At 39.7% G+C, this 25,631-nt stretch overlaps 2 protein-coding genes across 3 annotated transcripts in view; both read right to left on the bottom strand.

Moving 5' to 3' along the window:
- Positions 1-11,245, bottom strand: part of LOC126395147 (cytotoxic granule associated RNA binding protein TIA1-like) — a 17,219-nt gene extending 5,974 nt beyond the window's left edge. For both annotated transcript variants that reach the window (XM_050052365.1, XM_050052364.1), the window contains exons 1-7: positions 11,032-11,245; positions 9,600-9,696; positions 7,732-7,830; positions 5,040-5,094; positions 2,976-3,063; positions 1,293-1,368; positions 1,029-1,134 (exon numbers count right to left, since the gene is read on the bottom strand). In XM_050052365.1, coding sequence (XP_049908322.1) covers positions 1,029-1,134; positions 1,293-1,368; positions 2,976-3,063; positions 5,040-5,094; positions 7,732-7,830; positions 9,600-9,696; positions 11,032-11,057 — 547 coding nt within the window. In that variant the 5' untranslated portion in view covers positions 11,058-11,245. The remainder of the gene's footprint in view (positions 1-1,028; positions 1,135-1,292; positions 1,369-2,975; positions 3,064-5,039; positions 5,095-7,731; positions 7,831-9,599; positions 9,697-11,031) is intronic.
- Positions 11,246-11,669: 424 nt separating this feature from the next.
- On the bottom strand, positions 11,670-18,738 carry dtwd2 (DTW domain containing 2). The gene is made up of 6 exons (XM_050052379.1): positions 18,509-18,738; positions 18,177-18,267; positions 16,023-16,117; positions 15,727-15,925; positions 14,340-14,468; positions 11,670-13,677 (listed from the first exon to the last, which is right to left on the bottom strand). The coding sequence occupies exons 1-6, from the start codon at positions 18,670-18,672 to the stop codon at positions 13,498-13,500; spliced, it is 858 nt and encodes a 285-aa protein (XP_049908336.1). The 5' UTR covers positions 18,673-18,738; the 3' UTR covers positions 11,670-13,497.
- Positions 18,739-25,631: the final 6,893 nt, after the last annotated feature.

The following is a 25,631-nucleotide window of genomic DNA, read 5'->3' on the forward strand; positions in this document are numbered from 1 at the left end:
GATCTACGGGGACAGCAGACAGGCACCCAAGCTCCCCGAGGTAAAGCAGGCGTGGGATCACTAATACAAGAAAGATCTTACTAAATATCTGTGGAATATTATCCAAACCTGTTTTCATCATATAACAGAGCACAGCTGTCGGGACTGCCATGGAGCTCCCCAAGGTGCTGATCCTGCAGCTAGGACCTGTTCAGTGTTTTCTCCCCCACCCACGTTTGTTAATTGTTTTCACATGTTTCCTAGAGCTCTGTTCTGCCTCTTATTTGCATGTGTGTCCTCTCTACACTCAATGCAATGTGTGGGCTTTGGTTTTCAATCAAAAAATGATTGATTGGTCAGATAATTTCACAATTTCATTTGTCATTATTACAGATTATGATGATCATTATTACTGCGATTAGATCATTCTGATTAATGACTAACCATTAAGATGGGTTTCTGATAAATATTTTAATGTGCACAATAATAACCTTTCACATTGTAATCATATTTTTATTTGTTATCTTTTGCATATGTGTGGCTGCTCCGTGTGTGTCTGAGCAGAGTACACGCGTGTTGTGCACCCGCCTAGAGATGCACATTACCAACTTGTTTAACAGCGAAATACTGCGGTGTTGACTTTAGACCAGGTTTTTGTTGGTCACTGGTGCATTTGCTTTTTACGTCATCTAACTAGCAACGTGCCATGACTGCGCCTGACCACTCCTCATTTTTAGACCAACACAACCAGAGAAGCGCAAGTTCATTTGCTAGTTAGACAACGAGGGCGCAGGGCGTGAAAATGACAACTGCACCTGCATCTAAATAGCAATGACACTTGCGACATGGATTATGCGCCCTCCGCCGTCCACTGTAGACCATCTAAATAGGGCCCTTTAAGTGTTTTTTGGTCGTGTGAGATTCTCAATTGTAGAAGGTAACAAACTTCTGTCCTTTTATGTTATCAGGTGCCCCAGGAAATATTGTAGGTGTCATGGAAAGCCTTTGCAAAGCAAGGTAGCATTGGCCTCTAATCTCTATGAACTTACTCTCGTTTGTATTTTTAGGAGCAGGCTTCCTTGTGGCCCAGTTGGTCCTGATCTGCCTTCCTCCCAACCACTGTCCTCCCATCTGCTGTATGGCGTTCTCTGCATCCTGATTATACAGGCAGAAACATGCAAACTCCTGAGTCACCAACACCAAACACAAAACATCCCACTATATGTAAACCCTGAGCTTCAACTGAGTCAGCAATCAGAACCTGCTAATGTTTTCTCAGTCCTCTAATACATAGGCATTACTGGCAAACTTACCCATTTGTTGAAGAAGGAGACAAAGCCATAGCCTTTAGATTTACCTGTGGCCATGTCTTTCACCACTCGACAGTCCCTGTGGACAAATACACAGTTAGTCAACAAATTCAGTTCACGATTTTATTAACTTCATGACAGAATTAACAGTATAACTCAATAATAAGGTTTCATTAAGTTGTTGTTTAAAGCCCCAATCAGACAAAGTGTATTTTGCAGAGACGCACCGCACTGCCTTTTTTTTTTTTTTTTTGGAAGCCTGCTTAAATCAGACAGTGTGCTTATTGCAGCTTGCTGCGTCTTTTTTTATTGTTGCTAGGCAGCCACTGAATTACCTGTCCTTATCTTATCTGCTTTTTTGCTGTGATGTAAACTCACCGATCTGTACCTTAAATCAGCATTAACAATGGACAGGCAGAGGACCCTTCACTGGCTCTGATTGAGAGGCTGTTCCTAAATAGTACGTTGGTCACAGAAAAACGGAGGTCCAGTATATGAGACCCTCAGAAAGAGGAGAAAGCCCATGGAGTATCATCAGCTGATCCAGAAGCTTCGCCAGGATTATGTTCAGTTTAAGGCTTATTTTAGGATGAGTCAGGGACAGTTTGACAATCTGCTGTTAAATGTCAGGCCTAATTATGGTTGATAAAAACATAAAAAAGCAGCTGAGGCAACAATTTGCTCAGATATGTCTTGCAGCTTGCCTAGGGCGACACTGAAAATGAGCTAACGTTAGCTTAACACAAACCATATGCTATCACTTGTCATCACCATCACTGAAGACCCCAATTGGATAAAAGTAAAAAAAACTCGGGGCATTCAGGGCACTCCTATAAAAATGTGAGGTGCTCAGCAATGCAAAAGTAAGTAGCAAAACATTTCACCCTAATTAAAATCAATAACAAAAGGCCACCCCAGGCTGTGGGACTAACTAGATTAATTTTAAATTGGGTTTGGTGTATACATATACTGCATTGTGGCATTTGTTATGATAACTTTTAGCATGTTTTCATGACATGTTCTTTATTACCATGAACACACACATACACACTGTAGTTTATTTTGACTCAATCCCACATACACTGTCCTGCTTCCCAAAATTCGCACTGGAGCTCCAAATGTCCAATTAATGGACTCCTGAAAATAGTCCTAAAATGTACTATTTACTATTATTAGAGTAGCAGGAGTTGAAAACTACAGCGTCCAGCAGTTTTAATTAAATTACTGAGCCTTTCAAGTTTTAAAGCTGTATACTTGTGATCTGTTTATGCCTTCAGCAGAAACCAGTGGGCTTAGGGCTGACAGCTTAAGACAATATTGGGGACACAAATCCTGGGATTTGTTAACATTTTAAAAAATAACAGCATGTAATAATAAAAGTGATCTGTATAGAACTATATTTAACAAGGTTATAAACTGTTTTACAGCAAAACAGCAGATAAAACCAACACAAGGATCATAAAACACCGGGGGCTAAAAAACACTGCGAGAGTGGGGTGATAAAACCCAGCAACATATTAAATATTCATATACACTTTACTACAAAATAAAGTTTTAAAAAGGGATTAAAAAGACACTAATGATGCAGCCTGTGTGATCTCAATGGGCAATACAGAATCAAATAAAACATAATATAATTAAATATAGAATTACTCAGACTGATAATGATGATGAGAATATACTTACGATATTTTCCCAAATGGAGCAAAAGCTGCTTTTATGTCATCTGTGGTGATTTCAGGACTTAGATCTCCAACAAAAACATGGAAGTGACCTAAAAAAAAACACAATGTGGATGATAGAAAAACAACTGAACACAGCAACAATAAAGCTGGTGTGATATACACTAATCAGCCAAAACATTAAAACCACCGACAGGTGAAGGAACTAACAATGATCATCTCGTTACAATGCAATGCTCTCCTTGGAAACCTTCAGCAGTGTTACTAATGTAGATGCTACTTAATATGTGCCACCCACTCAAACGCCATTGCAGACCAAGCACACTCCGTCATGGCAGTGGCACTCCCTGATGGCAGTGCCCCCCAGCAGGACAATGCACCATGCTAAACCACAAAAAATGTTCAGGAATGACCCGAGGAACGTGACAAAGAGCTCAAGGCATCAACCTGGTCCAAATTCCCCAGATCCCAATCTGACCTAGCATTTGTGGGCAGTGCCAGTACCCCAGAGGTACCCCAATCCAGGGTCAGGCCTCCTTGGATCGGACTTGGCTCTGACCTGTCCAGATATGGACACAGGACCTCTGGGGATGTCCTGTGGTGTCTGGCACCAGGGCGTTGGCAACGGATCCTTTGAGTCCTATGGGTTGCGAGGTGCTGTATTGGCACGCCCCACGGATGCTCAAGCAGATTTGGATCTGGCTAATTTGAGGGCCAGGTGCGATGTGGCATGGCACATTGTTCTGCTGGCGGGGCCACTGCCATCAGGGAGTGCTGATGCCATGAGGGGGTGCACTTGGTCTGTAGCGGTGACTGGGTGTGTGGTGGGTGTCAAGTGGCATACATGAATGCCAGGACCCAAGGTTTTCCAGCAGAACACTGCACTATAATGAGATGATCAGTGTTACTCACTTCAGCTGTTAGTGGTTTTGATGATTTGGCTGGTAAGTGTGGCAATGAGAAAAACATTGCCGACCTCACAGGTAAATCTCCAAGAACTTAATTTACTAAAGGAATTACTAAAATAGCTGCTAATGGCTCTACTTCAGTTAGCTTTATGTATATCTTCAATTTTATTGTTCCAGCTATTTTTACATTTTCATGTAGTTTTTTTTAAAGATTATTTGTTAGGGCTTTTTGTCTTTCTTACGGCACAGATCGAGAATGACAGGAAAGGGAGAAGAAGGGGGAAAGCATGCAGCAAAGGGCTATAGGTTGAAATCGAACCCCAAGAATGTTTTACTGTTCTGAATTAAAACAAAATACATCCTTGTCTCACAGCTTTTTACTCAAGTTAAAGTTACTTAGTTACATTTCATTGAAATTGTATTCTTATGATTTCATGTGACAAATAAATTGATTGACTGATTATACTAACACTTCTGTTCTTTTAAATTTTATTTCTTTAAATTGTATCTGTTCTAAATGTGTCATCATTTACCAAAAACTACAAAACACTTTATTTAGTAAGATAAAAACAGATTTAGTAAATATGAGCGATGCACAAAGATCGAGCTGGCTGTTCACATGTGATACAGTTATGCCACATTTCCACTGCACAGTAATGTGCGGCTCTAATCAATGGAGAATCCAGTCTCCACTTAGGGGGTACTATCCGCAGTGGAAAACAAAATAGAGAAACTGACCTACTACCAAAAGTGAGTTGAGTCAGGTCCACTCAAAGCATGCAGTGGAAATAAGGTATTAGATTAGGTAGTTACATGGAGAAAGCTGTAGGTATGTAGCAGTCTTTCTCGATGTACAATTCATTTGAAACTTGTCACTTAAATCAGAATCAGAATCAGAAATACTTTATTGATCCCCGAGGGGAAATTATTTGTTACAGGTGCTCCTTGCAAGAGAGGAAAGATACGTGTTACATGTTATTTGAAAGAATATAGTGGTACTTTTTTATGTATAGTGAGAAAAGAAAGTAAGAAAGCAATTTCTTTCCTCTGTATATGGTATGATGAGAGAATGATGACATTTCTACATCAAAACCCCTTGAATGATGACGGAAGAAACCTTTTCCCAGGAAGGAAATGTGTAATCTTGACAAACTACTTACTGCTTGTGTCTTTCTTTTGGCTGGTTGGTGTCGTGGCCCAGTTGACCTTGACCTCCTGCAAGAGAGACAGATGCCGAGAGCGAGGGGAAGAGGAGAAAAGGTGAGTAGTGAAGCACATGTGCAGAATAGAGGAAGGTGCTTTTTCTTTGATTAGAGGTTTTGTCACACACCAGTTTTACTTTTATATTTTGCGATTGAGAACTTGTTTTAAGAAGGTGGTCTCTGTATGCCACACGTGGGTTCTTAAACCACCACTACAAATTGCTTTATCCATTGTTATTATCTAATTTTACATACCTTTGCATTAATTAATAAAACAGTGAAATACAGTGGAGAATATAAAGGGATATCAAGATTTCACCTTCATAATCAGGAACATTTCAGTGTCAGTCTAGTAAAAATTTGGAGTAAAACTGTAGGAAGTAAGGTCCAAATAACAAGGGACTTACAAACAAGTGATTTTTACGAACTTGTTATACTCCTCAAATGGTCCTTCAATACCTGTTGAGGATAAAATATTTTCAACTGAATGTATTTCTCTTGAAGTTGATCTTATGTGGATTCTATGTGGAAATAACTTTGCAAAAGAACACATAGCAGTAAAGATGTAGGGGGACAGAAGAGCATCAATCAAAGTAGATCAAAGAATGTTACATGTAGCATGATTACACAGCGGGGCCATGTTAAATCAATCAATCAACAGATGGCAAACTCACTTCAAAAATCTTAATCAAAACAGAGAGAGCATGGTGCATAAGGTGACAATAAAAACAGCAGTTTGTTTACACCTTGTAAATACACAATGGATGTTATCAGTTGAATAGGTGTGTCTGTGATGTAATCCATTGCCGCATTTCCACTACATGGTATCACACAACTCTAATCAACTCGATTTGCCCCTCTCTGGATTTCCTTTTGCAAATGTTGTGGATAGTTCCTGGTTCTTTTTTTGGAACTACCTCCGTCAAGGTTCCAGGCAAGCTGGACGATACTAAAGGTGGAGTTAAAAAACTGTAGACCAATGATTGGTCAGAAATCCTTTGCTCAACACAGGACATCCTGCACAACCGGCCATTTTAAATTGTCATGCTATCGTCAAAAGCAGCCACAATTATTTTAATTCAATGTCAGCCTGAAAGAAAATTGCACCATATACTACGTCATACAACTGACTAAATGCAGACGTTCCTCTGTTTGGTTGCCAGTGAAAGGATCCAGCTAGTGTCAAGTTGAAGATGAGGTCACAGCAGTTTTACGGAGCATCACCATAGCAATTAGGTGAGAATCCCACCTACAGTGAGGGGGTACTATCCGCAGTGGAAAACAAAATAGAGAAAAGTACATGGTACCAAAAGTAAGTTGAGTCAAGCTAAACCATGCAGTGGAAATGAGTCATAATGACATAACCTGTAAAAAAAAAAAATCTAATATTGTTCAGGATTTGTCATTAACAGTGTGGTGACAACTGACCCTAACACCAACAACACGCAACATGCGGAAAGCCAATTAATTATAGCGTGTTTAAGTGTTTTCATAACCTAAGTGGACAAATGTAATGTTAAAGGAGTACTTCACCCACAGAATGACTATCTGTGTATCAATTAGTCATGCTGTGTTACCTTGAATTTGTGAAGAAAACTTCACAAATATTTCCTCCTTGGAAAAGGGCAAACATATTAATTAACTGATTGCCTGGGGACCACATTAAACAACAGGAAGTATGGTGAAGTGGTTGAAGTATTCCTTTAAGTATGAATACCAAAAAAATGCTGGATCCAGCTTCTCCGGTGTGGATATTTGCTGGCTAACATAGTTTAATATAATAGTAGACTAAATGTTAGTGGTCATGCTGGTCATACTTAACAAGACCCCTGAATATGGCAACTTGGGATTTTTCCCTATTTTATACGCCAAAAGATTAATTAATAATGAACACAATCAGGCGTTGCAGCCCAATGAACAATGGCTAGAGTTGATTTTTTAAAAGTTAAGAATGCAAAACACTGCAAAAACAGAGAGCTTTTTTTGTGTATGCATAAACTTCAATTATATTGTTGCACATATCAGATATCGCAAAAATAAATGTTACTAAATATTAATGACTTCAGTGCTTGTGCAAAACATAAACATGGGTCTAAATCAAATCACAAATGGTGTAAATATTTAATAAAGTGCATCAGTCTGAATGTCTTGTAAAGACCTTCACTGAATTTAAGAAATAATTGTAGCCTTCTAAACCTACAACTGTGACGGGAAAACACAGAGGCAGAATATGCCATAACATTTATTAATTTATTGACTGAGTACTTTGTATCCTTCATTTCAAGTTTTGAATCCATAGCAATCACTGATGAAGTATCTTCAGACTTGTGTTTGAAACCATGAGAAAGCAAGAAACCAAGGAAACAATTACAGACAAAACCGAAAGCTCTCACTGTTGCGCTTTGTTTTTAGGATTCTGACTGTTCACAGCAGTAACTAGACAGAGATCAGTGTCTAGTGTTCCCACCCTGGTCATTTCAGACTGTGCACAGAAGATTAATGTGCACCGGGGAATAAAACAAATTAAGCTGAAGTGGAGCAGGAAGAGGGAAGTGAGATAAAAAGAAACAGGTTTTCCCAGCCACTTCATTTCAACCCTACCCACCCAGCCTCACCACTGTTGACTCACCCAGGAGATATGATAGCTTACCTTACCCAGTATTTTCCGACCATTCATGGCTGCGATTGTGGCAGTGGCATGTCTATGCTCATAGAACTCCACAAAGCAGTAAGGATCATGACCTGCTGTCTGGAGTGGACAAGAAACACAAATATTAATAAAATGTATTGTGACCTTTTTTTTATTATTAAAAAAAGAAAGAAAGAAAAAGGTCTTGGGGGAAATATGAGAAATGCTCCTTTTTGTCTCAGCCGGCTGGAGGGGAGTGTTGGTGTCTGTGTTACACCGCAGAGAACGACAGACAAAGTAAGCAAACTTGCGCTGTTGCCTACATGTGATGGGCAGACAGTGTGTTGTTGAGGTATTAAAAAGTAGGGACCACGGCAGCATCTAACCAGACAGAAGTGACATTTGCAGGAATGTTTACATGCTGCTTAATGTGCTGCACCTGACGAGTTTATTAGTTGTCTGGCCTTCAAAGTGAAGTTAGGCTCAGTGAGGGGCAGAACAAGACGGGTGTTCATTTCATGTCTGTAAGTTAGATAAAATGGAGACTTTAGCAGGAAAGCTAATGTGGGTTGCTGTTCAGTGTTGACATCACTGCTTTATGCAAGACTTGATTAGCTGTATCGAAATAAGGTCTCCATCGATGTAGACAAATTAATAAAAAACTAGGGGGCACTATCATGAAACAAAAAAATATTAAATATGGGCTTTTAAGTGATTTCTATATTCAAGTATTCACATTAAACTAGTTAGGAGTATTCCTGTACTGTGTGTAAAATAAAGTCTAACATAAAAATAGGATTCAAAATAAACACCCAAGCAAAGATGCAAGAAGGGGTTAGGGTTACCTTTCTGCACTGTGCAGACACCACCAACACATCTCGTTATCTGTTCTCTGCCCTGGTGGCTTCACAACCTCATAGGCTAACACTGCTAGCAAAAGAGGTGAAGTTATCCGTCTCCACCGTTTTGCTTTTTATGCTTAATGCGTAAATGGTTCATCCTCAACCTCGCCGTTCTATGACAGGCAAGTTTAACGTTAATTGTACATAGCTTGCTCTGAAGATTCATTCTTTTCTTTTTTTTCACAAAGCAAAAAGGGAAAATGTGATAACTAGGGAGGTCACCTGGTTAACTACTGAGAATATTTCTGACTGGTTACACATATTGGTCTGGAGGTTAATTCTGCTTCTCTTCAGTTTACTGCAATGCGCACCACCTGGGTCTGGTGGGAGCTAGCTAGCCGGAACACTCATACAGCGATAAACACCATTACAATTATGCTCAAAGGGGTTTGCAGCTCAAAATGAAGCTGCTTGCTCACTGGAGCCTGGGGGGAGACTGCAAGGTGGCCAGCATGTTTCTGCAGCATGCCAACCTGGTGGCAGGATGGCATTACCAACAGTAATTGCGAATGAGCAGTGTCACTAGCTCGCTCCCAACAGACCTGGGTAGTGAGCTGTGCAGAGCCACCAAGGCTAACTGTAGGCTAACTGTGAGACCAGAGTGTGGGCAATGGGCACATTGTTTCGGCATGTTGGTGTGTCTCTTAAAAGCAGAGCAAAGGAAAGCATACACAACAAATATGCAATTTAATTTCAGCTGGACTTAAAAGTCACTGTGGCTATTATACAAGTCTAAAAATGGGAGGCCACAACACTACTAACCACTAGAAAATAGTTGTGAATCAACAGGATGAGGAGATGAGCAAGTGAATTAACCAGATCACAAGGTCGGGAAGCAAAGTGTTGATGTATGAACTCTCATACACTGTACAACAGTCGTCCTGTACTGGAGTGTACTGCCAAAAGGGGCCTGTTGCAGCCCCAGTATCTTTCCAGGCAAGAGGGCAAACAGCAACAAAGAGGGAAAAATATTACAAATTAACTCACATCTACTATCATTTTACAGCTCTTGCAGGGTCCAATCTGGCCAAACAACTCCAAAATGAGTGCCTCTGTCACGTCCCGGGACAGATTCCCCACATACCTACAATGGACAAAAGACACAGACAGCAGTTTTTACTGTTTTGTGATGGTGATAATTACATGAAATTCAAGTCTGGGAGGTAAACATCACGTTAACTCGATCCTGAGGTAGACTTATGCAGCGCTGGTAGATTGTTTTTGTTTACACACATACCGAGATGACTAGATATAGAGGTGTTTGCTTCTCTTGTGTTTTGTTTGAAGAGTTAAGAATAGCTCACCTCATTTGTCAAAATGTTGTGTTTGTATCAATTTACCTGAGTTTGCCTCTAAACAATTACTGGCTTTGCCTGCCTGATTACAGTAGTATTAAGCTGCTTCCATTTCCTATCGTGTTTTTTGGTTCCAACATTCACCAACAAAAGCATTGTAAGAATCCATGTTACCCTAAGACAGTGGTGTATGTGTAAATGCCAGAACCACACACACACACACACACACACACACACACACACACACACACACACACAGATACCAGCAATAATTAGATTTTCACTCGACCTGAAGATTTAAGTAAATTCAAATACCTCAAGACAATAAAATCTCAAGGCTGTTGATGGCAAATAATTCTGTAGTCTGCATTTAATAATCCAAACATGGAGTGCAACTAAGGACAGCCATTGAAATCTCAGCTCCTGCCATTGTCTTACAACACTGCTGGGTTTACACAAATAGATTTAACTTGATCCTACCCAGGAAATAAAAATAACCGCTTTACAAATCCAAATTAACATCAGTATTGGCTAATTAAGGTCACCGGTAACAAAACTATCCACATAAATATGTTCCTAGGCCTGTGTTGTAATGATCCCCTCGCTAAAATACGTTGTGGAAGTGATGGCACACCAAACTCCATAGGAAAAGCAGGCATTTCAATGTTCTCCAGCTCATCGTCAGATTTACTTGCAATGTAGAGCAGCCTCAGATACATGAGGCTTGTATGTGCAAGTCACTACTTTATTCGGCAAGCACAACACACACCAAACTGCATTTATTTAAGGAACACTTTAATTTTACTTGGTGAGCAGTGTGAACCGACGCGTTAATTTGAGCCTTTTCTGGAATTAATGTTTAACGTTAGTTAGCTAGCTAGCGTTGACGACCGCGGTAAATTTATCATGTTAGATCATTACGAAGTCTTAAGATATCATTGGGTCGTACTAAATTTAACTCGCATACAAGTGTTGGCTTTTTTTAATTAAGTTTGAGGTCCAAATCTTAACGTTTTGAGAGTGAAGTGCGCTCTGGATAATACGCTGTTTCTGAATGCTAACTTAGCTACGTGACGGATACAACCGGTTAGCTAACTGTAACGCAGACACACGCACACACTTACAGGGTTTTGGGTTGGTCATCGTCCATTCTGTTTAACTTGCTGGCCGAGAACAAGTCGCAACCCTGAGAGCAAATCCACGACTGTCGCGGGCAGCTGCCTGTGACACTGTCAGGTTATTTTACTGCGCAGTATGAACTGATAAACAGCCGCTGTTAGCTCCAGAGTGAACAATGGGCAGCCGACAAAGATGGCGGAGCAACCGGGGCCGACGCTAAACTCGCATGCGCAGCAGTTCAGCCAACGGCAACATCAAGGCATGTTACAAAATAATGTCAGCCCCTTTTTCCTGTTTTCCATAAAGAATATTGGCAATACTTACAGGCCATTAAGCCTTGCACCCATAAAAAGCTCTAAAGACAGATGAGTGGGCTGATTTTATTGTCTTTTCTCTTATTACCTCCTGTTATTTTCTTGTTCATGTACTTCATCACAGCAGTCTTTGTCTCCTCTGCACCGTGGCCCTACATCCCCTCTAGTAGCCTATTTATCAGGAAAATACGCGATATGCGAGAACGTTGTTGAATATCGCGACAGCAATATTACCTGCGATAAATAGATATTAACTGTTACTGAGGTTTGTCTTACTGCTGCTTTCAGTACAACACCAAATACAACAAATTGTTTATTTAATTAAATATTTAGAAAATTATTTTCAACTTCTTTTATTAAGCAAACTGAACATTTAACTGAACACAAAAGCCACCATGAAAAAAAGAATGATAGTTACATTTTAAAGTGCAGTTTTCTACTGATTCTGTTTCAGCTAAAGAAATTACAAAATATCAGTGTCCTCTGTGTTTATCATGTGAGCTATACACACAGCCCTGGATGATACATAAATTGTGAATGATGAAATCCAAATTTAATAAATATCTTATACGAATCAATTAGGCCCAGGAAGTGAAATTCTTTTACCCATATGATGCATTTCATCAGCTGTCAGATAACCATACAAGACCTGCATACACAAGCACTTTTACTGTAATAGGTAGCTCATACCTGTATTCAGTGGTGGATCTTAATACAGGTGATATAGGGTACTACCTATGGTGCCACAATTTTTTTTTTGACCAAATAAAAAACAAACATCAACATATGGGGAAGAGAAGACACATAGGCCTACTATTTTCTCTCTCTCTCTCTCTCTTTCTTACTATATATAGGGAGGGAGGGGGCGACACCAGAGGAAACTTGCCTTGGCCCCCAAAGGTGCTAGGTCCAGCACTGCCTGTACAGTACGTCTAAGTGTTATGTATTTATTATATGCACAAACAGTGCAAATTTGACTCCTTTTGAGGATTCACTGTTGCCTCGTAGTACGTATGTTGTTTTTTATGCACTGGAAAACAATTTAAAAAAAAACATTACTTGAAAGAACCATCTCATGTGACTATCTCGTGTTTGAAATGTATCTTTGCTACTCAATATGGGCCCATTTGTATCGTCAGAGTTCCAGAATTCCATTCGAGGAACTTGATAGCTGAGAGGCTGAAACAGCTTTTAATTATTCTTTATAAGAGGTAACTTGTGTACATTTTATTGATTCAGTCTGTAATTTGATCCTTAAAGACATGAGCAAGTTGGAAAGTGGCACTAAACTGCTTGATTCATCTATCATGTCTGCAAATAAAAAACACTTTACCTGCATGGTTTTCAATTCACAAGTTTCAGTTATAACATTATTGCACATTTTTATAGATATAACTTGTTTGATTCAGGACTGAGCATTTGCAAAATGCAAATTGTACTCTTACAAGAGACCTGAAATGAGATCAGAAAAAAGATTTATTATCCATGTATATTTTGTTGTATAATCTTATTATAGAGGGCCTCAAGCAGTCAGATAACTCAAATTTCTTCTGATAATAAAAAAAACCTATAAGCCTCTAACTCAAATACAGACAAGTATCAAAAAAATACAGCTAAATTTTACCTTACTGTGAATTGGAAAGTGCTCATGTTGTCAACAATGCTTACCTCACACACAGAACAATACAATTTTCAAGTGTATCCTTTTTCATGCTTTTTTGTGTGTCTGGTAGTTTCATGGAATATCACGTTTTAGAGGTATTTTTATTTTGTAACATATCTGAATGAAGATTTTGCTAAAAACATTAGCCCTTCCAGATGTGTAAAATCAATCAGAATAGAACCAACAGAGTGTTTATAAAACACAGAGAAGAAAAATGTCAATTGTCTTTAAAACAATGGAACCTGAATTTATTGTCGCACCAGGACATTTAAACTACAACTCTGATTTGTCATTAATTTATTTTAAATTAATGACAAATACATAAATTACATTTACCCTAAATTATCTAAAAAACAAAATCCCAAAAAAGTCCAGTGGTTTGTGTGTCTGTACCCTGATGCTGCTACATGCTGCCCAGATGATACAGTCCTGTGCAGCGTATGAGACAGCAGTGTAAACAGAGACGAGTCGAGCTTCTCTGCTCAGTCGCTTCCTCATCTTGGGCAGATGTTGTGGTCTGTGACAAGTTTCTCCATCCTCTTTATCTTGCGTTTGTTCTTGGGCATAGGTTTGTCATACATGCCATTCTTCAGTAGATGCTCCTTGCTGTGATGAATCTGAGCGCCATGCTGCAGCTGGAAGGAGCACAGGGCTTTCAGGGGCCTCAGTAGAACCTGGACACACAAATGAAAAAAAAGGCAGAGTGATGAAAAATACATGATTTTTTTTTTTTTTTTACATCGCAATCTGTGTGTGGTCCAGTAGACATCTACTGTATGTACTGTACGCATTTTGCGTGGGGTAGTTATCCATAGACAGTTTATCACATACAATAGACGTCTGTCAGCATGTCCCCTGTTTGGAGAAGCAGACCAGATTTCGACATGGAAGCTCAGCAAACTCCTGGTGTGGATGAGTCAGCAACAAAACGTATTTTAGCCATCTAAAAAAATCATGATCAGTTTAAGTGTACTCTATATTTAGAATATTTTAATTGCTTTACCTTAATGTAAAGTCAGTAAAAACAGTTATTTAACATACCAGGGGTTGGTAGAGACCAAAAACAGAGTTAAAATAAGAGTGAATACCGGAACTACATTCATCAGGTGGACACAAACATGACTTCAAATGAATGCTAATGTTGCTCTGTTACTGCTGGATGTGTAAATAAGCAACCGTTTACTCACATGTTTGCCATATCAGCTGAAAAGGTCATAATACAATATCCATAAACCGGCCAAAAAAATCAGTTGGTGCAACTTTAACGTTCACTTCTGTGGAACAGAGAGCACAATCATAAAATCATACAATAATCATAATTATGTCTCCACATCACCTCTTGGATGTCATCATTCCTCTCCAGGATGGACAGGGCAACAGCAGCACATTCCAGCGTGGACAAACAGATGTTGGAGGGTTGTGTGCGGATCACATACTGACTGGACAGAGTCCTATTGAGCTGCACCTGGTAAACCAAAGCAAGGGCGATCAGTGGTGGTATCCTCTCTCTGTTGACATAAAACTGCCATCTGGATTTTATGGAATATGGTTATAATCCTCACAATTTTTTCAGTTTTTTCACAGTTTTTATAAGATTTTTGGTCAGCATTACCCCTCTATAAAGTGGTTTTCATTGTAAGTGGCAGCCATTACTATGCTGCATTCAAATCCTCCACACACACAAAGGATTGAGGGCTTCATTAATCCAGCTTTACTGTTTTTAATTGTATCTAATTGCCATTAGCCTCATTGTTCAGCCATATCAGAGTCGTATTAGGGTACTGCTAATGCAGACCAAACGTTTCCAACTCTGCTTCACATTAAAAGCATTAAACTGGCAAAACACAGAGTGGCTTTTATTGTGAAACATTAAATACTGTAGGGGGTAATAGAAAAAGGAGTAGCAGTCACAGTTTACGAGCCACAAGTGACAGTCTACAAACCCCCGACTTCTCAGTAAGTTAACCAACTTTTTTGACTGTACCCTGCTGTAGTACAGAAAACTTAACTGATTTGATTAAAACAATCAGACATTGTTTGGCTGCACTGTAAAGAGACACACAAGTTGATCTCCTGTTGTATTTCTGACAAAAAAATCGTCTCAAAAGCGTTGAAATTCTGGGACCTTCAATATTAATTTACACTTTTTGTTACCCTCTGTAATCAGATGTCGTAGAACCAACCAGGTCTGAAATCTTAAGGATTATAATAATATGTACATTTAAAATAGAGGGACGAAAGCAACATTGAAGCAAAGGAAGAGAAATCAACAGTAGTGAACTGCACACAGTGCTTTGTTTTAAACAATCCAGTTTGTCTCTCATTGCATTTAGCCAGAACACAAAACACTCAGAGAACAAGGGGGAAGAGAAGAAATGTTGAGAAAGTCCACAGTGTTCACTTGCCCACATTTAAGAGAATTTTTTTTATTTAGCTTTGAGTTCAAATTAGTCATTTCATGTGGGTGCAGCAGCTTTCCCACCAGTGGGTGTAATGGGAGAATTTATACCGTCTCAAGTGGACAGGGCACTCGTCTCTATTCCAGCAAGACTCTGTGATTTAAGCTGATATACGAAGATCATTTTAACATAAAAATCTTCCACAGCAAAGCTGTAACTGGCCTTAATGACACCATGGAAGGTTTGTTAACTGTCAAAATGAACTTCCTTTTCTCTCAACACCTAACCTCACCCTCTTTAATGTGACATCACAAGTAAACACACCTGTTTGGGCAGGTGGAACAGGCTGTTTTTGAGGAACATGTTTTTCGCCTGGCTCCAGGTGCCGTCTATGATGATCACATTGTGTTTCACTGTGCCCACTTCCTGGTATTGCACCAACTCCTCCAGGTTCTGGGATTTGGGACCTGGGTAGAGGATCAGTGTCCTGCTGTCCCGACACACAGCAGCCAGCTCTGGGTGCCTGAGAGAAAAGATGGGAGACAAATATATTAGATAATTATGTGCCAGTGGTGTTGCTTTGATGTGAAATCAGTGTGCTAACAAGAAATACTGCTTACTTTTCCTCATTGAATCTCCTTCCCACTATGACGTTGCATTTTCCTTGTGGCAAACATGCAGCAAGTAGAGGCACTGTACGAAGCACTCTGCTCTCCTAAAAGTACACTCCACGTTAGAATTGCTGATCATAACCATGAGCTGAATAATTGTCATTAACTGGCATGTTGGAGTTTCTTTCTTTTTTAAAGGTGCATAGTGGATTGCAGCTCATTTAATATTTGGTTTGAGGACACATAAACGCTTGCATTCTCCAACCAGAATTAAATACATTCATAACCAAATTTGATCCTTATGCTTTCCAAAAGCCTGACAAAACAATGATGATTGCATTATGTCCACATCACAGCATTACACATGTACTGTGTATGTGTGCAGTAAAAATCATCTCATTCATTTAAGCTATTGTCAACAAGTACTGATAAATATTGTATAGGTTTTTTTTGCCCATTATCCTCGACTGCCGAGATGCTTTAATAGTGAAATTTTCCACTGGGATTAATAAAGCATGTATATATGTACCTATCTAAGAACACTAGAATGTATTACATTGAATGGAGATTGAAATTAGACTATATTTAAATCTCTAACCACGAAAATGAAATAAAATAAATATTGCATGTCAATACCTTTAAAAGGACAGTTCACCCCTGAATCAAAAAATACATATTTTTCCTTTTACCTTCAGTTTTATTCATCAGTCTAGATTGTTTTGGTGTGAGCTACTGAGTGTTAGAGATATCAGAAGTAGCAATGTCTGCCCTCTCTGGAATATAATGGAACAAGATGGCACTTGGCCTGTGGTGCTAGAAGTGCCAAAAAATGCATTTGAAAAATCATGACCTGTTTCTTAAGATAATCTACAGAACTTGTTGTGAGCAGTTTCATGTAGGAACTATTTTCTTTCTACTGAAATACACCCAGCAATCATGTCACTGTGCTGAAGGAAGCGTGCATCTACTCATGGACGAGAGGCTTGTGGTCCAGAAAGTTAAATCATTAAAATAGTTCCTACGTGAAACTGCTCACAACAAGGTCTGTGGATAATCTTGCGTAACCAGGTCATGATTTCTGGAGAGAGACATTGCTGTTGAGTTTGACAAATGTATTTTTGCTGGCACTTTGAGCACCACAAGCTGAGTGCCATCTAGTTCCATTATACTGGAGAGAGAAGGCAGACATCTCTATGGCCGATATCTCTACCACTCAGTAACTCACGCCAAAACAATCTACACTGAAGACTAGCACTACAGGTAAGTGGGTAAATATGTATATTTATTTTGGGGTGCACTAAGACTGAAATATAGTCACCAAAAAATACATTTTGGGCTCATAAACACTGTCCTTTGCTGCCTTAGCTTATACATATACAACTATAGGAGCTTTATATTGGACAGATAATATTACATACTGTACATAACCTTTTAATCAAATTGTATAATTTATATATTCATTCTCCAAAATAGAGTCCTGGGCACTGTCTGCAGATTTCTGTCAATCATTTGGACAGCTTATGGAGGGCTCTAGAGGTCTATCTAAATTAAATGAGGTGTGTATCTTTCAAACTTTATGGTATATAACTCCCTCTCATGTGTTTCTATGCTGAGTTGCAGTGGAGAAAATGTAGTCCTAAAAAGAATGTACCTTTGGAAATTATGCACTTGATTGTTTAAATCAGACTGATGAAACCTCATACAGATTTCGAGTAAACTTGAGAAAACATTCATAAGTATCAAGATCTGTGGATTTGGTCCTGCATTACTGCATTACTGACATTAATATTACACAAGGATGATAAAATAAGAGATAATATAAAGCAGAACGTTATTTATCCTTATGGAAATTGTTGCGCAGCAAATATAAAATAAATCATATCAGATATCAATATGGTGCAATTTTAAAATATGCAAGCATGCCAAGCACAAACAGCTTTACTGCAAGGATTATAGCTATGTATGAGAAGAGGCATAGCTCTGTATGTATATATGTCAAGTACAGATAAGGGATATCTATGTGTTTATGACTGCAGCAACAAAAACTGTTTCATTGGAGACATATGTGAACTTAGGTTCCCAACCCTCAAAGGTAGACATTAATAGCGTGATACAGTCTCTAGTGCTGAACATGCATGCCATATTTGACATGTAATAACTCACCTCTGCAGGATGCTGCACTACATACAGACATGTGGAGACCTCCAGGGGTTGTGGTGGGAGAAAGGGACAGAGACACACCTTCTGAGGGCGACTATATGGGAGGAAAGTTGAAGACGTGAGGCTGTGATAGCCAAGTTATTTCCCAGCCCATTGCCCCCATCTCTTTATTTCAGCTGGTGTCGAGCTTTTGCTGTAACGACATTAATCTTTTCCCTCACTAAAACATGCAAGTTACTTGAGAAGGGGAAGAGGAGAGGGATTTCTGTCCTGTCTGGTCCAACCACTCTAACTTGTTAGCTAGCTAGCATTAGCTTCACTTTAATTCACCTCACCGGCACCGTAAACATGTCGGTCTTCTCTCGCCAACCTCGACCGGGAGGGCAGCCAGGTCGCCAAAACCGTCGATTAATCCGGCTTCCGTCGATAAATTGTCACCGGTGTCTGGTCCATTTTCTTCGGAAGAGACTGACGGGCAAAAACTGGAGACATTGTCCATTGCGTTAGCAGAAAGCTAACTTATCCCAAGTACTCAAACACAGCGCCGAGGAGGAACTCTTAGCATAGAAATACACCAACTAGTAAGACGGAGAACCGGTTTGCTAGCTAATTGTTTTAATAAAAAGTTATTATCCTCTCGAGGCGCGACTTAGTTCTTTTAATTAATTTTATTGAACTCTCTTTATATAAGATGACGTTAGCTCTCACCATCCCGAATCGATTATTGTTAGTAAAGCTAAGTAGCATCCAACGCTACGTTCACAGCCATAGGAATATATTAGCAATACTAACTAGCTATAAACGTCAGTCAGCTTTAAAATACATATCAAGAAAACGAACACCTCAACATATTTTGTTAGCGTTTTAATTTTGATAATTGTTTACTTAATTTAGTCGGGGAAATTGGCCAAATATATACGTTTCTTAGCTATATAAATTGGCATATCCACTCTATCTGGTGTACTTCTATAACCTTAATGGTAGGCTACCGACTCACAGCTGCCACCTGTCGACGTGGAGGGAAATAAGGGAATTTAAAAAGTTTAAAAGATATGAAAGTGCTGATTTATAACACTGGATGTCGCCAAAGCCCGTTTAAACTGATAATAAATGGTCAAAATAACAAACATAATAATAATAATAATAATAGTAATAATAATAATAATAACGATAGCAATCTGAAACTGCACTTTTACATCTCTTTTTTTTAAGTAATTGTTTATTGTTTTGTTAACAATTAGCACAGTGCAATCAAGACTAACCTACAAATAGTCCAATTATTACGATATACACTGTCCACAAATGTCAAAGAAAAGAAAAGGACAGAAAAAGTAAAAATAATTCAAACAAAGAATAAAAACATAAAAAAGTATGGTGGGGCCGTTTTCCTCATATCATGACTGATAAAGCAAGGCTCCACCTTCTCAGGATTTTTTTCCCCCTCTGGAGCCTCAAGTTATGTGTTATTGTTTCCATATTGACTAAAATGTTGGCACAGTGAGATTAAACCAGTGTACAGTGATTCCTCTCTTCAGTGTTGTGTGTGGTGTGTGTTGTTTTAAAATGTCTCAATACTAGTTTTCATCTAAATTCTCACCAACTGTGAAAGTAAGGTGCGATCAGGTGCGATTCAGAACAGATGTCCTCTTAAGCTTACCTCTCTTTAGATCTTGTTTTCTGGTATACACATTTGCTTTTGCATGTATGTACTGTATAACTGGGAGTTTCCTCTTCAAGGTCAGCAGGCACAACAGGGATCACTGCTGAGCTCCAGATGGGACCCGTTGGATTCAGGCCTAGAGGCAGCAGTATCTGGTAAATACTGCACTGCCCTGTCCAAAAACAGCTCATTTTGACTGGCTAAAAGGCATCTAGACACAGTCACAAATTAGTGTTTTGCCTTGTGTTGGTGTGGATAGTGTAGGAGCAAATACATACGGTTAAAATGTTTTAATTTAGCATATATTGTGGTTATTGTGGTTTTGGAAAACACCAAGAACTAAACGAAGAATATGCACACGTTGGCATGTTTTGCACGACTGTTTACAAGAGGGTACATGGACTCCTAGCTGGGACAAGGTGTCAGGTTAACAGCCAGAGAGGCTTATTTATAGCTGAAGATTCATACTAACGTCACACCAACACCGACACATGCACTCTCACCCTTTTTATTCACACTCGTGACCCAAACCTCTCTTCAAACACGTTATGATTCATGCATTACCGCAACCCGTCCACACTGCAGAGATTCGATTACTCTGAAAAAAGAAAGTAAAATATCCTCCTCTGGATATTGCATCAATGTGTGACTGTTTCAAACAAAAAAATTGACTTCATGTAATAGTACAGCCAGGTACAAATGGACACAAATGATAAAAACTATAAACTACACTGTACAAAAATTAAATGCAACACTGCAACATTAGCTCTACGACTTCTTTAATGTACTCAATAGTTGCATCTGTCAAATTTGGTTGCAAACTTATTAAAATCCATGTTAGTGAGCACTTCTCCTTTTCTCCAAGATAATCTATATACCTGACAGGTGTGGCATATCAAGATGCTGATCGAACAGTATAATTACTTCACAGGTGTTCCTTGAGAAGGTCAAAATTAAAGGCCACTCTACAATATGCCGTTTGATCACACAACACAATGGCACAAATGTCCCAAGTTTTGAGGGAGCGTGTCATTGGCATGCAAGTCAGTGTTCATTTCACTACTATAAGACATCTCCAGTGTTTTTTCTGTGAATTTGGCATTACATTCACCCAACCTCACAACTAAACGAGTCAGTTATGATGACAAACTGCTGTCAGGTCAAGACCCTGGTGAAGACAATGAGCCTGCAGATGAGTTTCCCTGAAACAGATGCTGACAGTTTGTGCAGAATACTTGACTTTGTGAACCACTTGCTGCATCAGCTGTTCGAGTGGCTGTTCTCAGACAATCTTGTAGGTGAAGACACTGGATGTAAAGGTCCTGAGCTCATGTAGCTACATGTGGTCTGCCGTTGTGAGGCCGGATGGATGTACTGCCAAATTCACAGAAATGGTATTGGAGACAGCTTATGGTAGTGCAATTAACATTCAGTTCAGGCATTGTGTTGTGGGATCAAGCTGCACATTTTAGAGAGGCACACACACCTGTGTAGTAATGATGTAATGAATAATGAAATCTATCTATTGAGTGCATGAAAAAAAGTCTTAGATCTTAGACCCAAACCTGTAAAAAATGTGTCCAAAAACAAAACATTCAGATTTTTGAATGAATTGAAAACATTGTAGCGCAGTTAAAGTATTACACACTGTCCTTTGCCTTTAGCTGGTTCAGTTGAACTATCGTCTTGCTTCTCTGGATGAACCTCTGTTTCGGCCATTTCTGATGACTTAATACCTACTTCCTCTGGTTCAGTTTGTTTTGTAGCTGCTTCAGTCTCACTTGTTTTCTCTTCTTCTACCATTTTAACGTCTTTCTCCTCAGATGCAGTGGGTTCTGTGTTTTCAACAGCTATTTCATTATCCGCTACACTCTCAGTTTGTGGGGATTCCACTTCAGCCAAGGCATTTTCCAATAGTGCAACATTGGAAAGCTGCATCGTTTCCTCTCCATCTCCCTCGTCTGCAGTCTCTGCCGGTGATGCAGTTTCTTTCTCCTCTTCCCTCTGCTCCTTTCCACCAGCCTCTTCTTTTTCCTGCATAATGACCTCAACCGGAGTCAGTGGTGTTAGGTCCAGACATGCCTTAAGAGGAGAAGTTGCCTTTCTCCGCGGGGGAGCTACTGGCTTTTTGATTTCTGAATCTTGTCTCCACAGTTTCTGATCTGTACTGACATCTTTCTCGTCCAGAGATTCAGGATAATCATCTATACTTCCCCAGTCTGGTTCCCCTGAGAGAATCTCAAAGCTTGATAAGCTCAGTGGATCGACTGGGATTTTAGCCTCTTTTTCTACCTTTATGGTGACATTTTTGTTTGTCTTGTCTTTACTCTTTGTAGTTGATTGGGTTTCATCCTCTTCCAGTGATCGAGGGAAAGGTTCTACATCACATGGAGAAGAATTGCCACTGGACCTGAAGAAGTCTGTGATTTCCTCTTCTGAATTTGGCATCTCACCTTTTTCATGCTTGGTCAGCAACTCGACAAGATCATACAAACCTTGGGATAATACCCGAGGACCTTCCTCTGGGCATTTCCCTTTATCAGATGGCTCCACTTCCAACGCAGGAGTCTCATCTATAAGGACGTATTTCTCTAGATATCCCCTGGCCTCTCGGTCTGAATGCCTGCTGTGAAAAGACTTCTCAGACGTCATACTTTCTGTGTCCTCTTCTTTTTTCCGATTGCCGATCGCTTCCTCGTACAGGTCTGTGTAAAGGAAAGCCATGGCTTTGGGCTCCTCCAGCAAAATTTGATCAATAATTTTGGGAGGTCCTTCTGGTAGAAAGATTGGAGTCAGGATGTCCTCTTGGCTTCCAAACAAAGTCGATCCGCTCGGTTTTGAAGGGTGCTTCGGGAGTGCATCATGTTCATCCTCTTTGTCTAGACTTTTAATGACGTAGTTGTCTGTACCAGCGTAGAAGACCTCATCTAGAAGCTCACTGGTGATTTCTTCTAGGCTGATTGTGTCTGACTTGTCAGTATCCACAGTTGTTGTGGGGGTGTTGTCTTTCGACTGCACAGGTTTCTTGGCGTCTTGGATCTGAGTTGCAACCTCTGCCTCTTGCTCCACCTGTCCCTGTGCGATCACAGCAGGACTTCCTGGAGCTTGAGCATCAATCAAGGTGAATGCCTCAAAGTAGTCCACATTGCCAGCAGCTCCTCTGCCTGGAGGTCTGGCCACTGGAGCCCCTGGTGGATCCATTATATTTGTACCTACAAAAGACGAGGGCACGACCTGGTCACCTCTTGCTGCATCTGATCCTGCAACCTCCATCTCGATATCATGAGTGTCTATACTGGCTTTAGGAACAAGGCTCTCTTCCAGATAGGAAAGATTGTCCACCATTTCTTTGCTCTCCTCTTCATCCACAGTATCCAGTTTCGGAGGAACAACAATGTTAAGGATTTCAGAGCCCTCGCACACTAAACTGAACAGTTTTTTATCTACCGGAGGATCACTTGCTTCATCTTCATTTCCTTCTTCAGTTTTCACATTTGGCTGTGACACTTCTACCAATTCTGGCCTTCCTGAGATGTTCTCATAACTTTCTGTAAGGACTTCTCGCTGTTTGTCCATCTTGCTCTTCTGATTTACCCTCTCCTTAGGTTTCTTCCGTCTTGAAATCAGCTCCTCATCCATGACAAAGATTATCTTTCCAGCTGGAACAGACCCAGGTGTTGCAGGTCGCACTGCAACCAAAGAGCTGAGATCCACAGCAGGGTTTCCAACTTCAGATGCCCATGGCGTGGTGCAGCGGCTAGGGGTCGTCTCCCATGCGATCCCGCTGTCCTCGCCTTGCATAGTTACCATGGAGAAGGAGGAGTCCATCATCAGGCACTGCATTTTAGGCCGGACATTGTCATCGTGGACAGCCTCGCGTAGACTAAAGGCAGAGAAACAATATGGCAGTGAGATAAACAAACAAAGTTTATGCTGATGTCTGTCCCATGGCTTTTTCATTGGGCCTCATGCAAGAACAGTTTTATATACTTATTCTTACTCATACGCTTCCTTCACACCCTGGACACAACATGTTCCAATTCTCCCCTCTGGTTTTCATTTTTTCTTTTTACTTACTGATTGAATGTCAAGGTATTGGCAAATGTTTCTATAACTTTTGTCTTACTCTACAGGCTAAATAACAAGCACCTTTCTTTACCCTCTATATAATGTAATACAGTTCAGCAGAACTACAAACTACATCCTCCTAATCAACACCTCGCTAACACATTTTTAACCTTCATGAAGGGAGAACATATTGTTTTATTTGACTGCATTAGTCATAGCAAGGTGTACCTAATAAAGTGGCAACTGAGTGGATATACATGTACTCAAACACTCAGCCAATCACACACACAGGTTTATGGCACTACTGGAATTTCATACCATTTCATACGGCAATGGATCCAATTTCTTTCTGTGAAATAAACTTTTCCCTCTGAGCAACTTGCGACTGTCAAAAATGAAACTATAAAGCAAACCTTTACAGAAAACTTTGACTCCTAGCTGCAACGATATACGCAGAGCACAATATTAAAAATTACTGATCTATACCTGTTTCTGAGGTCCTCCACCTCATCACTGGCCTCTGGGTTTTGTTCAGTGATATCTTCAGTTGTCAGCGCAGTCATCTCAGCGTCCACATCTGACCTCGACACATCTTCTGTCAGAGTATCCATTGTTGTTATATCCTGATGAATTTGCTTGCGCCTCTCACCACAACTCAGCGCTGCTCTGTTGATCACATTTTAAGCCAAGCGTGCTCCAGTCGAGTCTTCATGCTCAGCAGTTATCTTGAAATAGAAAACTGGTCTTCCAGTGTTTCATCTGAAGCATTTGCAATATGTCGGGAGGTTAAGCTGTCATCTGTTCACACTGGCTGAACCCTTGCATTTGGCATATACAATAAATAGGTTTATCTGGGTTAATTAGTTGAAGCCCGGGACTAATTTGAAGTGTAAAAAAGTAAGTGCCTTGGTTTTTCTTTTCCTGCCAGATCTAAATATAATATTTAGAGGATATCCAATGTCATGAGTCTGTCTATAAGACTGTCAAGCAGGTTGGAAGTGTTCAGTTTGGTTTTTAGTTGTGCACAGCCAATAAGGGATCAAACAAATCCCATATTAAGCTTTAGCAGTTGACTGTGAACTGATTAGGAAAGCAAAATGCATAAATAAATAAAATAAATAACACACTTCAACAGCCCCCCAACACACTTCAATGGGCTTATGTGCTAATTTAATGTTAAACAGAAATGAGCATAACATATTTAAAAATCCTCTTTTCTCAACTCTTGATCCACACCTCTATGAAAATGTCGACCCCACACCTGTTTATGTCTGTCTCACAGCATGACAGGGATACTACATGGGAAATCAAAGACTGGAGGAGTTGGGGAGGGTTTTAGTTATAGTCAACAGGTTGTTTCTGGGCAAACACTGTCCTCATGTGTAAACTAGTCTGGCACACCTTCTGTAAATCATATACTTGCCCAATAGATCTGATAAATGTAGGCTAAACATGCAATTTCTGCTACCAATGTTTTTGCATATTCAGCTCATCTAATAAACTAACACTGAACATTATCATTCATTAATACCAGTGGTGGAAGAAATACTTCAGTGTTTTACTTGAGTAAAAGTAGAAATACTACAGTGTAAATACTCTGTTCAAAGTAAAAAGTCCTGTATTCAAAATCTTACTTACTAAAAGTACAAAAGTAACAGCATTAACATATATTTAAAATACCAAGAGTAAAAGTCCTCATTGTGGAGAATGGCCCATTTCAGAATAATGGA

This window comes from Epinephelus moara, chromosome 9, assembly GCF_006386435.1.
Source record: "Epinephelus moara isolate mb chromosome 9, YSFRI_EMoa_1.0, whole genome shotgun sequence".
NCBI lineage: Eukaryota > Metazoa > Chordata > Actinopteri > Perciformes > Serranidae > Epinephelus > Epinephelus moara.

What these genes read in the sequence shown, in the direction of transcription:
- dtwd2 (XM_050052379.1), bottom strand. Translation starts at nt 18,672, where the DNA reads ATGGACAATGTCTCCAGTTTTTGCCCGTCAGTCTCTTCCGAAGAAAAT. An exon ending in AGGAGATTCAATGAGGAAAA is followed by an intron (nt 15,926 to 16,022) that starts GTAAGCAGTATT and finishes CTTTTCTCTCAG; the next exon opens with GCACCCAGAGCTGGCTGCTG. An exon ending in TGTTCCACCTGCCCAAACAG is followed by an intron (nt 14,469 to 15,726) that starts GTGTGTTTACTT and finishes TTGGTTTACCAG; the next exon opens with GTGCAGCTCAATAGGACTCT.